General features: G+C 39.2%; 2 protein-coding genes across 3 annotated transcripts in view; both read left to right on the top strand.

Annotated features, from left to right (window-relative positions):
- The first annotated feature begins 270 nt into the window (after positions 1-270).
- LOC110096287 lies at positions 271-3183 on the top strand. The gene is made up of 3 exons (XM_020822158.1): positions 271-872; positions 996-1275; positions 1378-3183. Exons 1-3 carry the CDS (start codon positions 271-273, stop codon positions 3181-3183), a joined length of 2688 nt encoding a protein of 895 aa, XP_020677817.1.
- A 5675-nt stretch (positions 3184-8858) lies between these two features.
- The window catches only part of LOC110096289 (peroxisome biogenesis protein 12), a 15637-nt gene continuing 9287 nt past the window's right edge, over positions 8859-15208 (top strand). For both annotated transcript variants that reach the window (XM_020822160.2, XM_020822161.2), the window contains exons 1-4: positions 8859-9138; positions 9421-9526; positions 13318-13466; positions 13973-14225. In XM_020822160.2, the coding sequence (XP_020677819.2) occupies positions 9031-9138; positions 9421-9526; positions 13318-13466; positions 13973-14225 (616 nt within the window). In that variant the 5' untranslated portion in view covers positions 8859-9030. The remainder of the gene's footprint in view (positions 9139-9420; positions 9527-13317; positions 13467-13972; positions 14226-15208) is intronic.

Here is a 15208-nt window from a genome sequence, read left to right as displayed (position 1 = left end):
TCATTTCTCATGAGAGGGGAACCAAGCAAGAAGAAGAGAAGTGATGCGGTGCATCAAGTCGTCCATGCAGTTTTAAGTATTATCTGGTTTAGCTATGTTATTATATGTTTTATTTCAGTTTTATTTAAGTATTTTAAATTTCCGTTAGTAGTGGATGCTCCACTAACTAACTTACCTTATTTAGTTTAGAGCAGGTCTGTTTTATTCTGCCAAATAGCCGGTTGCCATTTTGAGAAAGAACTTTTATGTATTTCTTCTCTTCCGGAGAAGATGAAGCTCTTAGTTGATGAAATATATCTTTTGGCTTTTGCCATTACTGTTCCATTGCCCTCCTTAGTTTTAGCTCTTGTGAACCTGCTTCTTCCATTGCATAGCGCATCATTTTGGTATCAGAGCCAGTGGCTTGGAGAGATGGCAGAGTCCAGCAAGCGTGCGACAAGCGAGGATAACCAAAGTCTGGAGGCACTTTGGGCTGCGCACGCTGGAGTCAAGAAGCGGTTAGAGGAAATAGCAGCTGTTGTGGATCGTTTAGCTACCGTTGTGCGCCGAGAACCACCCGTCGCGCGAACGGGAGAGCTTCCGTTTCGAACGAGACGACATGCGCCACCCATTATCACACCAGTTGAGGGAAACAGGGGATATCAGAATCGAGGCCGTCGGCGTCTGGCATTGCTTTCGGAGCTTTCAGATTCGGAGGAGGATCGTGGTAGTTTTATTCCAGAAGGATTTTCTGACTCAGATGTAGAACTGGGAGATCGTCGCCCTCGGCGTTATGCTGGGCGAGATCGGAACCAAGGTGAGTTCCGAGTGAAGTTGGATATTCCGTTTTTCGACGGAAGGCTGCACATCGAGGACTACCTAGATTGGGAAAGGTCAGTAGAAAATTTTTTTGACTATATGGAAATTGAAGCGGGAAAATAGGTCAAGTACGTGGCATGTAGACTCAAAGGAGGAGCAAACGCTTGGTGGTCACAGTTATTACAATGCCGCCGTAGGGAGGGCCGCGGACCTGTGCGCAGCTGGCTGAGGATGAAGCAGTTGTTGCGGGGACATTTTCTTCCAACTGACTACGAACAGATGCTATACCTGAAGTACCAACATTGTACCCAAGGCAATCGCTCGGTTAGCGAATATACAGAGGAGTTCTACAGTTTATCCGCAAGGAATGATTTGAACGAGACGACCAATCAGTTAGTGGCAAGATACATCGGAGGATTGAAGGATAGTATTCAAGACAAATTGGAGTTGAATTCAGTTTGGTCGCTCTCGCAGGCAGTAAATTTCGTCCTCAAGGCGGAAATTCAGTTGGGACGTCATCTGTGAAGTGGTACGCACCGAAGACAGATTGTGGAGACCGTTTCCGATTTATCAAAACAGCTCGGTACAGCTGTGCGTAAGACTCCTTTACCACCCGATAATAGTGGATTGTCTCATTCGCATAAGCCCAATTCCGACCCCAAAGCTCCTTTTAAGCCCAAATTTCCCTTTAAAGAGAACCCTTACCCGCGGCCTCAAGGACTCAAATACTTTCGTTGTTTTCAGCCGGGACACAAGTCTAAAGAGTGTCCCAATCGCCAACAATTGCAATTACTGGATGGTGAAGGTGAGGATGAAACCGACCAGCATGAGGAAGAAGTGGAAGTGGAGGATGTAATCGGAGATGAGGGGGAGCCTTTGGTATTTGTATTAGAGAAGTTGTTATTGGCTCCAAGAAAAGTCGTGGATTCTCAGCGGCATTCAATATTTAAAACCAAGTGCACCATCGCCGGCAAGGTTTGTGACTTACTTATTGACAGCGGTTGTATGGAAAATGTAGTGTCAAAAGTTGTAGTGCAAGCCTTACAGCTCAAGACGACGAAGCACCCTCAGCCCTATAAAATCAGTTGGATAAAAAAAGGAATGGAGATTGCTGTTACAGAGACTTGTCGTGTGCAGTTTTCGATTGGGAGGCACTATACATGTGAAGTGTTATGCGATGTCGTGGAGATGGATGTTTGCCATCTAATTCTTGGCCGCCCCTGGCAATTTGATGTCTGTATCATCTATGATGGGAGGGCCAACACTTACGCATTGGAGTGGAAGGGAAAACAGCTTCGTTTATTACCACACTCCACGGGAACTGAAAATAAAGCTGAAGCTGGACGGCCAGCTCTTCATATAGTCACGGGTAATGGGCTACTAGCATCATGTGAAGAAAATACGCCCCTATTTGCTCTAGTCATCCGGGAGGCCGCACCCTGCCATGACAAAGATGACCGTCAGTTGATCGAGCCACTGCTTAAGCAATTTCAGGATGTATTGAGTAATAATGTGACTACACTTCCTCCCCTCCGTTCACTACAACACCAAATAGAGTTTGTGCCGGGATCAACACTTCCGAACTTACCCCATCACCGCTTGAGCCCGAAAGAATATCAAATTCTCCAGCATATTGTAGATGACTTATTGAAAAACAATCTAATTCAACCGAGCCTCAGCCCTTGTGCGGTGCCGGCACTCTTGGTTCCAAGAAAAGACGGAAGTTGGCGAATGTGTATGGACAGTCGCGCCATCAACAAGATCACAGTGAAATTCCGTTTTCCGGTACCACGAGTAGAAGAACTGTTGGAGAAGCTGGCGGGAGCTACTATATTTTCAAAACTTGATCTCCGAAGTGGCTATCACCAGATTCGGATTCGACCAGGCGATGAGTGGAAGACAACATTCAAAACTCTCCATGGGCTCTATGAGTGGCGAGTCATGCCGTTTGGGTTGTGCAACGCTCCTTCTACTTTTATGCGGCTGATGACGGAGGTGCTCAAACCTTTTTTGAATGTCAGCTGCATAGTTTACTTCGATGACATTCTTGTCTTTAGCGCGTCGTTGACCGACCACTTGGCGCATCTGACAGAGATTTTCTCTGTTCTACAACAAAATCAACTATTCTTGAACCCGAGTAAGTGCGAATTTGCTGCTTCTACCATTTATTTCCTTGGATTTGTTATCTCGGCTGCAGGTGTTCAAGTCGATCGGTGGAAGGTGGAAACAATTACAAACTGGCCAACTCCGAAGACATTCACGGAAATTTGCAGTTTCCATGGACTCGTCAATTTCTACCGTCGGTTCATCAAAGATTTTAGCTCTATTATGGCACCAATCACTGATTGTTTGAAGCTGAAGCAGTTCCAGTGGGGTGATGACTAGGCAAGCAGTTTTGAAGAAATCAAAATGGCGTTATCTTCCACCCCGGTGCTGGCTTTACCCAACTTTGAGAAACCATTTCATGTTGACACTAACGCTTCAGGCGTCGGCATTGGAGCTGTATTAAGCCAGGAGAACCGGCCTGTGGAGTTCTTCAGAGAGAAGTTATGTCCTTCTCGTCAAAAATGGAGCGTGTACGAGCAGGAATTATATGCGGTGGTACGGGCTCTCAAGCAGTGGGAACCATATCTATTGCACCAAGAGTTTGTCTTGTGCAGCGATCACCGGGCACTTCAATTTATCAACAAGCAGAAGCACATTAATAGAATGCACGCAAGATGGGTCTTATTCTTGCAACGTTTCTCGTTCGTTTTGAAACACAAGTTGGGGAAACAGAATGTTGCAGCTGATGCGCTTAGCCGTCGCAGCTTGCTCCTTACCCAACTCCAGATAGAGATCACTGGATTAGAATGTTTAAAGGAATTATATGCAACAGATCCGGATTTTAAGACAGTTTGGGAAAATTGCCAAAATGACAATCCAAATGTTGAGTTCACCATCCGACATGGCTTTTTGTTTCGTCGTAACCAACTTTGCATACCGGATTCGTCTTGGCGACCTCAACTAATAAAAGACGTTCACTGTGGAGGACTGGCAGCACATGTTGGGCGGACAAACACTTAACTGCAGCTTCATTCCCGATTTTACTGGCCTCATCTGCATAGAGATGTCATGAGATTTGTGGAACGATGCCCCATTTGTCAAAGCTACAAAACAGGAGGCCAACTCGGAGGCTTGTACCTGCCATTACCCACGCCCGAAACAATTTGGGAAGATTTGAGTCTTGATTTTGTAATGGGATTACCCCGAACTAAGCGTGGGCATGATTCGATCATGGTAGTGGTTGACCGATTTTCCAAAATGGCGCATTTTGTGCCGTGCAAGAAGACGTTTGATGCACTAAACGTGGCGCGTATTTTCTTTCCCGAGATCGTCAGATTACATGGCTTGCCCCAGAGTTTAACTTCTGATCGTGATGTTAAATTCATTAGCAACTTTTGGAAGGACTTATGGAAACGATTGCACACCGATATCAAGCTGAGTTCAACTTATCATCCGCAAACGGATGGGCAAACCGAAGTTATAAACAAGACCTTGGGAAATTTACTTCGCTGCATAGTGCAGGAACACCCGAGGCTATGGGATGAAGTATTGGGGCAAGCAGAGTTTGCCTATAATAGCATGACAAATCGTTCTACTGGGCGAAGTCCATTTAGCATCGTCTACACTAAAAATCCCAACCACACTGTTGACTTAGCCGTGCTTCCCAAATGCAACAGCAAGCCAGCTGCTGATTTCGCTGACCAATTCACCAAAATGCTGGAAGGAGTTCGTGACAAGCTGCTAGAGTCTAATGCCAAATATAAGGAGCATTATGATAAGAGAAGAAGAGAAAGGTCTTTTGAACCAGGAGATCTAGTAATGATCCGAGTACGGCGAGAATGGTTCGCTCCAGGAACTTATTCCAAATTAAGTCCACGAAAAATTGGTCCTTATGCGGTGCTCAAGCAGATCAATCCTAACGCTTATGTCGTGGACTTGCCCAAACACTACAACACTTCTTCAACTTTCAACATCGGTGACCTTGCTGCTTACCACCCACCCGATGCAGTTGAAACTAGTCTGGTATCATCCGAATCGAACTCTTCTGTTGGTGGGGGAGAATGATGCGGTGCATCAAGTCGTCCATGCAGTTTTAAGTATTATCTGGTTTAGCTATGTTATTATATGTTTTATTTCAATTTTATTTAAGTATTTTAAATTTCCGTTAGTAGTGGCTGCTCCACTAACTAACTTACCTTATTTAGTTTAGAGCAGGTCTGTTTTATCCTGCCAAATAGCCAGTTGCCATTTTGAGAAAGAACTTTTATGTATTTCTTCTCTTCCGGAGAAGATATAGCTCTTAGTTGATGAAATATATCTTTTGGCTTTTTCCATTACTGTTCCATTGCCCTCCTTAGTTTTAGCTCTTGTGAACCTGCTTCTTCCATTGCTGTTTTGATCAAGAAGAATAAGAGAAGAAGAAGAGAAGAGAAAGATAGGAGGGAATAACTCATCCTCGACCACCGCGCGCTTGAGTTCTGCCCGACACCCAAGTGATGCCGGAATTCTGCCAGACTTCCGAGTGACGCCGTAATTCTTCCCAAGTGGAACAATTGCATACCGCATCAAGAAGAATAAGAGAAGAAGAAGAGAAGAGAAAGATAGGAGGGAATAACTCATCCTCGACCACCGCGCGCTTGAGTTCTGCCCGACACCCAAGTGATGCCGGAATTCTGCCAGACTTCCGAGTGACGCCGTAATTCTTCCCAAGTGGCGCCGAAGTTCTGCCCGACGCCGGAACTCTACCAGACTTCCAAAGGATGCCGAAATTCTACTCAACTTCATAACGACGTCAGGATTCTGCCCAACCTCTGAAGGACGCCATATTTATGTTCGATCTCCAAGTGAAGCCGAAACTCTGCCCAACATTGTAATTCGATTTCAATTCGGAATTGAAGCATTATAATTTAATCGTCCTAAATTTTAAGGATGAATCAACCTCTTGTACTTCAGACAAACACTAGTGGAATTATTTCAACTGGGCGTGGCCCCGTGGTTTTTTCCCTTTCCAGGTTTTCCACATAAAAAATATGGTGTTTTTTTTTCTTTTCTGTTTGTGAGCTGGATATCCGTACAACGATGAGACGGAAATTTACTAACTCTATCGCCGCGTATATTCTAGCCCGCAACATGAATCATCCTCGTAGAATGAGGAGAGAGAGGTTTTATATTAATGGTTTATTTTAATGGTTTTTTAGATAATTGGTCTACAAAGAACCTTTTGGCTTGGAAAGAGGCATTGTTATGCTTGTATAGTTGTATTAGAGGATTGATCGCTTATGACAAATGAAATCTATAAGCCTTTGAGGATAATTAATTAAATTCTTGATATTTCTTCTAGCAAAAAAAAAGAGAGAGAGAGAGACTTTGAAGTAAACTTTATATTAATGAACACCTATATATGTTCAACTCGAGAACGACGAGAAGACAACGACTCAAATAAAAATAATAAATTTTGTCTTGTTTGCTTAATGAGCCGAGTCGAAAAATACTTCAACTCACTCAAACCTAACTCTTATAACATATGAGATGCTTAGCTTAAGACTCAAGATATCTCAAAATTTTGAAGGATCCTAGAGCTACATTAGACCGGCCACCACCTGAATACACCATTGGAGCATCACCTGACTATGTTTATTGCACTATCATAATTTGATCATCATCGCCCAATAACTGTTGTCGGACCTCCACCATCCAATCTTTAATTATGATCCATTGACCATCATCACCTAACTAAAGTCCTTCGACCATGATCATTTCACTACAATCCTCCAACCATTATCACTCGACAATTCTAACATTGCCTTAGTACAATCCTTTAAGCACCATCCCTTGACTATGATCCCCGAACACCATCACTCAATAACCATTCTTTGATTATCTTTGTTTGAATATAACCTTTCATCCACAATCATCTGACTACGTATCTTCAATCATCATTGTCTAACTATAATCCTCCTGTCATCATCGTTCAATTATAGTCCTCTGACCGCAGTCGTCCAACTATGATCCTCCAATCACAGTCGCTACTCTATGAGCCTCTGACCACCATCACCTAACAATAATCTTTCGACAACTTTGGCCCCACCATAAACCTCCAACCAACATAACATGATTATCATTCGATTCTCGTTGTCCGACTAGTTCTCTTACTTGTGTCGCCTGATGTAGTCCTTCAACCACTATCATTAGACTAAGACCTTCTGACCACTATTAACTGACTACAATCATTTGACCACCATCGTGTGACTATGGTCTCCTAACAACTACCACCCTGTTATAATTTCCCAACCATCATCGCTTAACTAGGATTTCCTAACTATTGTCACCACTCTAATCTTCTGAACATTGTCACTCAACTACACCATGCTTGTTGAATTTATTGCCAAATATGACCAACAACATTGACAACAACACTGCTTATAAATTTGATTTATGTCATAATAACAGAGGCTAATGCCCACCATCAGGGGCGGATCCAGCCTTTTTTTTTTAGGGATTTATGTATTCTTACAGCACTTTATTTTTTATATCATTTATGTCTTTGATTCTTTTATTCAGGGGCGGATCCAGCCTTTTTTTTTAGGGTGGGCAAATTCCGCACGCTCTTTCCTCTTAAAAAATCGTTACATTTGTAGAAAGCCTTTAGGCTACAATAAAAAAAAAACATAAATAATTAAGTGGACTTAAGGTTCATTTCTTCATTTTTATGTTCGAATTTCATAACCTGTGTTTCTTACTTTAACTTTTTAATTGCCTACAAACACAAGGTTCATCTTAGTTGGTACTAGAAAACAACAACTCAAAGGCCCTAAAGTAAAAATGCACCTTGAATATACAATTGATACAAAAACAAAATGCACCTTTTAGGGCCCTCAGCACAATAGCCCAGAAGACCCACGAGATTCTAATGTCTCACACTTTCGATGGCTTCTTTCTCCACCTTGAATTCCCTCTCTGCATGACGAGACCCCTATAAAAGGCATTTAAATTTTTTAAATCACTTTGCACAAGGAAAAAACGTTTGCACAGTTAAAAATGACTCTTGCACTTGCTCAGAAAAAAAAAAAAATTGATGCTGCTGAATATCATATACGCTTGCAGACAAACACCCAAAAAAACTCAATATAAACCAATGTTGCTGATTAGCAGTTCAATATTCAATTAAAGCATTCAACCCCGAAAAAAAAAAGCAAAGGAACTTAAAGGCATGAAGCTCGAACGGTAAAAGCGAAGGCCAAAAGGGTGAGTAGAATAGTAGATTACCTGTGTGAAGGGAGTGGCTTCGAGTAACCTCATGCCTCCCGGCTCCGCTGGCTTCGTCGGCGTGTCGTGTGCGGTGTGCAGCGTGCGGCGTGCTGCGTGCGACGGAAGAAACGTCACGAACGAACTCAAGCGTGAGTTGGGCAAAAGCTTTATATTAGGGCAAAAAAAGTAATTTTAGGGGGGGCAAAGGTCAAAACTACCCCCACCTCTTATTCTTTTTTGCACTTTGAGGGTGGGCAATTGCCCACCCTAAAAGCAACGTCGATCCGCCAGTGCTTTTATTTATTTGGATTTTAAATAGCTAGATATTTTTGTTATTGGGCCTATCATTAGATTTGTTTTGGGATGTCAATTCGGATTTACGAATTAGGTCCTGTTTTGAATTGAATTTGACCAATTTCGAAACTTTATGATCCAAACCTAATCCATTTATTAAATGTTTTTTGACCGAATATGACTGACATCCCATGTTCCATAAAAACACTTTCAACTTCCACCATTAAATCTATTCTATACAGCTTATGTCTACTATGTTAAATCAATTTTTTTTTCTTTTTTTTCTTTTATGTACTATGAAATGGTTTATATTTTAACTTAGCTAAAAATCAAATAGGATTAATCAAATTGAAATCAGATTTAATTTGATTAATAAATTTATTTTTTTTCTAATTTTATAATCAAAATTAATTATTTTTTAAACTAATTTACAAGTCAGATCATCCAAATTATCATTAACCCTTGGCACCGCAGAAAAGCTTTTCCGGTCGCATAGAGGTGCTACTTCGTCGTGTTGCTTTGATCACCCGTTGTCATGCTCTTCAACACTGATTTAGGAAAACCTAGAAATTTTCTCTCCCGTTCGGCGTGGATCAGGAAACCCTAATCTCCTTAATTGGTTGGAGGAGCACTTGGGAAGAGAAGATGCTGTTCCAGGTGGGAGGACAGGGAACGCGGCCGACCTTCTTCGAGATGGCGGCCGCGCAGCAGCTTCCGACCAGCCTTAGAGCCGCTCTCACTTACTCCCTTGGTGTAATCATCATTTTATCTTCCTACTCCTCGCGCCTCCAGTAATTTTGATGCTCTTGTTATGTGTATCTTGCTCCCTCTCAAGTTAACATAAGGTTGGAGAAATGTAAAGTTTCCGAAGTCTATTGGCTCTTAGAGCACTACCTGTATCGTGGTGTGAAGAGTTGGTTATTAAAATTTCTAAAATTGATTTCGTGTGCTCTTTGATTGTTGGTCTTTAATCTGCTTGCATGGTGATCGTCTTGAAATCAAGGCCAATTCATATTTCTTGAGCTTGTGTTGCAGGTACTTGCCTTAAGAAGGCCATTCCTCCACAAGATTTTAGATTTTGATGACGAGTTCTTTGCCTTGTTGATGATGGTTCTTGAAAGTCACAGCTTAAGAACCACAGGTTTGTGTTCATCATGCTGTTTGATGTTTTTTCCCCACTATTTCATATTGGTAGATTCGGAATAGTTTTTATGAATCTTAAAATGATAATAATAAGGATAATAATAATGATAATAATAATAATAATAATAATAATAATAATAATAATGATAATAATAATGTTATATAATAGGTTATCTTTCTTGTATTCTTAAGAGTAAATATTACTATTCGTTGCATTTAAAGGTAATTCCTGCCTGCTAGTCTTCCATGGCTTCTGCTCTAAATATGATAGTCCACTCCTCTGCTTGATATGATGACACACCATATAGGGGGAATGAGTTAGGTATTTGTAGCAAATATAAAAGAAAAATAGACCAAATTTGAGCCTACATCCACTCTTTATTGCTCCTCGAAATATCTTCAACATATAAACTTCTTTAAACCTTGCGATTAGGGCTGCAAGCGAACCAAACGTTTGACGAGCTACTCGTTGTTCGGTTCGATTAAAGTTCGTTTGCGATCGTTTAATTAACTAAACAAACAAATTTGAAAAATATTTTAAATACTCGATTCTTAAATAAACAAACTTGAACACTAATCTGTTCGGCTCATTTATGTTCTCGAACAACATCATTTGATGTTCGTGAACAAGCTCGACATTAAGCTCGATAAGAAGCTCGATAAAAGCTCGATTCGTGTTCGATTTTGAACTCGTGAATAAGCTTGATAAAAATAATTAATATTTGACTATAGAATTAATAAATATAAATAATCATTGCCTTTGTTACATAGACAATTGCTTTTATTATAAATGTGTTTTTTCATATAGATGTGTTCATGAACGTGTTTATTTGATAGTTAAAAAAATTCGTTAAATATGTTCGCGAACAAGCTCGATAAACACTAAACGAACGAACATGAACTGAACATGAACCGAACATGAACACTCATTAATTTAAATGAATCAAACATGAACACAAACGCTAAAGCTCGAATAAATATGAACCAAACTTGAACAAGCTGATATTAAATGAACACAAACATGAACACTCACATACTCAGCTCGGCTCGGTTCGTTTGCAGCCCTACTTGCGATGCTTAATGAGTATTTTCATCATTTCCTTATCATTAGCTCCGGCATGAAACAACCCACTTATTTTTTTTCTTTCAAGTTCAAAGAGTACAAGACTCGTTTCCTTTATAGGATCAAGAACATCCCTTGAACATTTGATCATTGTTTAGCTGCCCTTTGTGAAACAGTTATGGGCTAAGGAATGACTTTCGATTAATCCTTTCTAATGTGATGTGGAGCAACCCTTATATATCATTTTTGGGATAAGAAACACCCTTCATGTCCAATAATGGAGAGGCTACCATACTACCCACTAAAATAAACAATGCAAGGGAAAAGTGAATTTTATTGGGAGTCTAGCTATACAATTATGCAAGCCAACATTTGTCTAAGAATAAATGTGATGAATGATAAATAAGCCTTAAAATTTAGACACATACGCCAAATTTGAGAACCACTGGCCTAATGAAAGCTAGAAGTTGTGCAAGAAGTATGGAGAGAGAGAGAGAGTTAGACATATATTTACTTCTAAAAAGTCGTGAAGAGATCAAATAGGTTATGAGTTTGATATATGAATGCTTGAGTTTTCAATTTGAGCATATTTAAAACGCCACAACAAGCCCAACTCTACCACCTCCAGATGTGGTTAAGTGGAAATCATGAATAAGATACTCTAAAAGATTTGACATGGCAAGCCTTGTGACCCCCAACTCAATTCTTTTGGGATGACTGGATTGGAAATTGCCCAGTTAGCTGCTACTAAGGAACGTTTAGTCGATCCTCAAGTTTGTACTTTCATAGAGATTTGATTGATGAACTATAAAAAATGCTTATGATGTTTCATGTAGAGTTGATTATGACAAGACAAGTCCAACTAGTGTGCCCCTTCAACTCCGCATGTTATTCAATATAGAAGCATGCATGCGCCTATCTAAAAGATTTCTAAAAAGGATAAGGCATTAAGGCATGTCTTCTAAATTATTATTCAAAGTTATTGGGATGATTTGATAAATGAATATTGCCAATAGTGAACCGAACATAGAGAACAAAATCCATTCTCAATAAGGAAAAACATTCCTCAAATAATCAATTTGCCATCTTAACGTTCTTGATTTGCATCTATGGGAGTATATACTTTGGGATTCCATCACAATTACTTTCTATTTGCTGCATGATTATTTTTTAAATAATGGAAATCCCTAAAAGGAGTAACATGTTTATCAAGATATTATGTTCTTTTTCATGATGCATGTGAATATGATCCTTGAGTACCTTTTATGAAGTTAGCCAATGTTTGTTATGTGATCATTCTTGTGTCCACGAGCTCTTTGGCTCTGATAAACTTCACATTCTTAGTAAAACTATTGGTCCAAGTGACAATGAACTGCATCTGATCATCAAAATTAACATAAGTTGACAATCACGTCCTCTTTTATGATGGCGATCATGTACCAAGGATAGGATAAAGATAAGTTTGAGTAAATTAGTGAACCTTCTTGAATACTCTATGTAAGACTCATGTTAAAGGAGGCGAACAATTGATAGAAAGAAATGCATGAACACTTTATAGATTTTTCATGAATTATGATCCAAAATCTCTATTGTAACATCAAATATTCTGCCCCCTTTGTAGCACCAAAAGAGAGGGAAAGATGATTACCAAGTGTCTTCTAAAATGTTAAATGCCTGCATGAAAACGTGAAATTTAGAATTCTCTGAATCTAGACTGCTATCAGCATTTTCACTAAATTGGAATATGTAAATGGGTGTGCACATTGACCCTCTTGTTACTTATCTTCTATACTAGCTTTCTTGTCATGCATAATCATGCGGTTTAGTGTTTGCACCTTGGGAAGATTTGTGTGAAATTCTTAAAAAGCTTTTGCAAAACTCAGCAAACATAGATCCTGGTAATATTGAGATCTAATTTTTTAAAGATGAATTTTGAACCGTCGCTTAAAATATGATTGAAATATGATTTGAATTTATGTTGTTATGAATAAGTTACATAGCTTCAATAGGAATGTTATTTGGTCTTTGAATATAAGACACCAAAGAAATCATTCATAATAGATTTGTTTTGCTTGCATGAATTTTTTTTACTGATTTTCTTCTAAACACATGCGATGTCATCAAAATCCCCATCAGATGAACATAGAACACCTATAATTCCTAGCTGCATTAGTTAGAAGATAGGGAAGTAGTGAAAGCCTATTGAAGTAGTTATTGGATAGTTAGATGTAAGTTTCTGTTTTGAGGTACAAGCTTTATTAACAATTTTCATTTTGATCTAATTGTTTTCTTTATTCTCTAGTAACGTGCCTTCTTAATGGAAAAATCTTAGTAAAAATGTTCTAAGAAGAAATTTTTATAAAAATATTTAAAAATGGACACTGCAAGGGCACTCAGGCAACATGTTATTTGTTGTGAAAAAAATATTACTATTATGTTATTATTTTCTTTATTCAAAGGGTTATATTTTCCGCTTGTGTGAAATTGATGAAGCATGCTATTCTTAGGTGAGTGAATCATGAAATCTATTAGGTGTTTTATTACTTCAGTTGGTTTAATTTGCCAGTGATACAGGGCATCCCTTTTTTATTTTATTTTATTTTTTTTAATACAGGGCATCCCATGATGCTTTGTAAGGGATACATTTTTCTTTGTTACAAAATTGATTTCTATTCACCTTCACCTTCTTGTTATAAATGTTGAATGTTGTACATTGCATGATGCAGATGCATCTTTCTCAGAGTCATTATATGGTCTTAGAAGGCGGTCCATAAAGCTTGTGCTAAATAAAAGTGGCTCCAATGTAGATTCAAATGATAATCTACATCGTTCATGCTTAGGAAGGCGCCAAAAAGTTCTATCTGTGGTATTTCTGGTATTTTATCTTCCACCCCACTCTCCCCCTTCCAAACCAACATGCACTCTTTACAAAGCAAGATGAAAAATGGAACAGTGATAAGCCCATGGAATATGTGGGGTCACATGAGATTAATTACTCCTTTTTGTATGACAAAGTCAATGCAACTGAGTCCATTACACCTAAGTTTTATTGATCCTGCGACATTATTGACCAACTGATAATTATTATCATGTTATGTAAAAATTCCTACGATAGCTTTCTCTTACACGTAAGGCCTTTATCATTTACGCTGAACATGCACAATGATATCCCATCTTGGAAATTTTTTTGCAAGCAGCTTTATAACTGATATAATGAATATTTTTTTTGTAAGCATCTCCATAATCAATACAAGCAATACAAGCTAAGGATGCCTAGATGGTTTCATATTTGTTTAATAGTGTTGAATGCAGGAAAAAGACTGCCGCACTGTTTCTGTTGATTTTTATCTCATTTATCATGTAAATCTCCAAATATTGCAGGTGGTTTTGCCATATTTTAAGTCCAAGTTGCATTCCATGTACAATAAAGAAAGAGAAGCAAGGCTACAAGAAAGCCTTTGGGGTCATGACGACGGAAGGCTGGATGATATTGATTATTTCTTTCACCAAGGGGAAATTTCTCAGACACGAGTTGAATTTCAGAACATGCAAGATTCAAATATGATACGTTTCAAGAAGAAAATCATGGCAATTGTAGGCGCTTGCTACCCTTGGGTACATGCAACCAATGAAGGTATTCAATTTGCTCGAGTCATTTATCATTCTACAGCATTCGTTCTTTTTGGAACATAAAAAATTAGTTTCTCACTAAAAATTACATGCTATTTAATAAATAAATGCAAGAGGGCCCTCATCTTCACTTTTTATTTGTAAATTCAAATTTTATTTTCATTTCAGAACAATAACTAAGCTTTATTTGCTTAACAATTGGTCAAAGTTTTCAACGAGGATTGATAAAATGCCTGGGAAACTGAGGGTAATTTCTCTTTGGAATAATATAAGGATTTGAGATGGTTAGGAACTAATGTGAAGAGAAACCATAATTTGAGGCAGTTGCTGGAGTTGAAAAGAAAGAAATTGGGGAGAAAAGGCAGAACAAGTTATAGTTTGAAGTTGAAAAAAAATAGCAACATAAGAAAAAGTTTTTAGTCAATCTAGAATGTAGAGTAGATCCATGTCTCATTAAGGTTTCGTTTGGGACAGCTTTCATATTGCTTCGCAAAGCAACTTTTTAGTACAAAAAGTGATGAGGACTGTTGACCTCTGATATAAAAAAAGAAGAAACAACAACAACAACAACATCAAGCCTTTATCCCACTACGTGGGGTCGGCTACATGAATCCTTTTTCTCCATTAAAGGATTCATGTCATTATTGTTCAACAAGTTTTATGCTGGCTGTCGACTACCTAACACAACCCTCCACTTTTCTCATCCAGGACTTGGGACCTGGCAACGGCAGTGTTAAAAAAAAGAAGAAGAAAAAAAGAAGAAGAAAAAAATCAAAACCAAATCTCACCTACTCTCTGCCGAACGCCTTACTCGCACGTCGTAGCCATGTCGTCGCACGCCGAAGGCCATCCCTCGCGTCACTTCTTGCCACGACCGCTCGCACGACTGATACGGGTCGTTAAAAGCTCGAAGCATCGAAGGCCTTCGGCTGGTTCCCGCTCTCTGGACCCCGATCCCGCTCCCTCTCTTTCTCCCGCACGATTCTT

The sequence above is a fragment of the Dendrobium catenatum genome, unplaced genomic scaffold, assembly GCF_001605985.2.
Source record: "Dendrobium catenatum unplaced genomic scaffold, ASM160598v2 fragScaff_scaffold_186, whole genome shotgun sequence".
Taxonomy (NCBI): domain Eukaryota; kingdom Viridiplantae; phylum Streptophyta; class Magnoliopsida; order Asparagales; family Orchidaceae; genus Dendrobium; species Dendrobium catenatum.
Note: the sequence above shows the minus strand (reverse complement) of the source record. Positions and strands in the feature narration are given on the sequence as shown.

Excerpts from the sequence above, each read along its gene's own strand:
- LOC110096287 (XM_020822158.1), top strand. The coding sequence starts at position 271 with ATGAAGCTCTTAGTTGATGAAATATATCTTTTGGCTTTTGCCATTACT. Across the intron at positions 873-995 it reads GACTACCTAGATTGGGAAAG|GGAGGGCCGCGGACCTGTGC; the intron begins GTCAGTAGAAAA and ends ATGCCGCCGTAG. Across the intron at positions 1,276-1,377 it reads TTTGGTCGCTCTCGCAGGCA|CTCGGTACAGCTGTGCGTAA; the intron begins GTAAATTTCGTC and ends TTATCAAAACAG.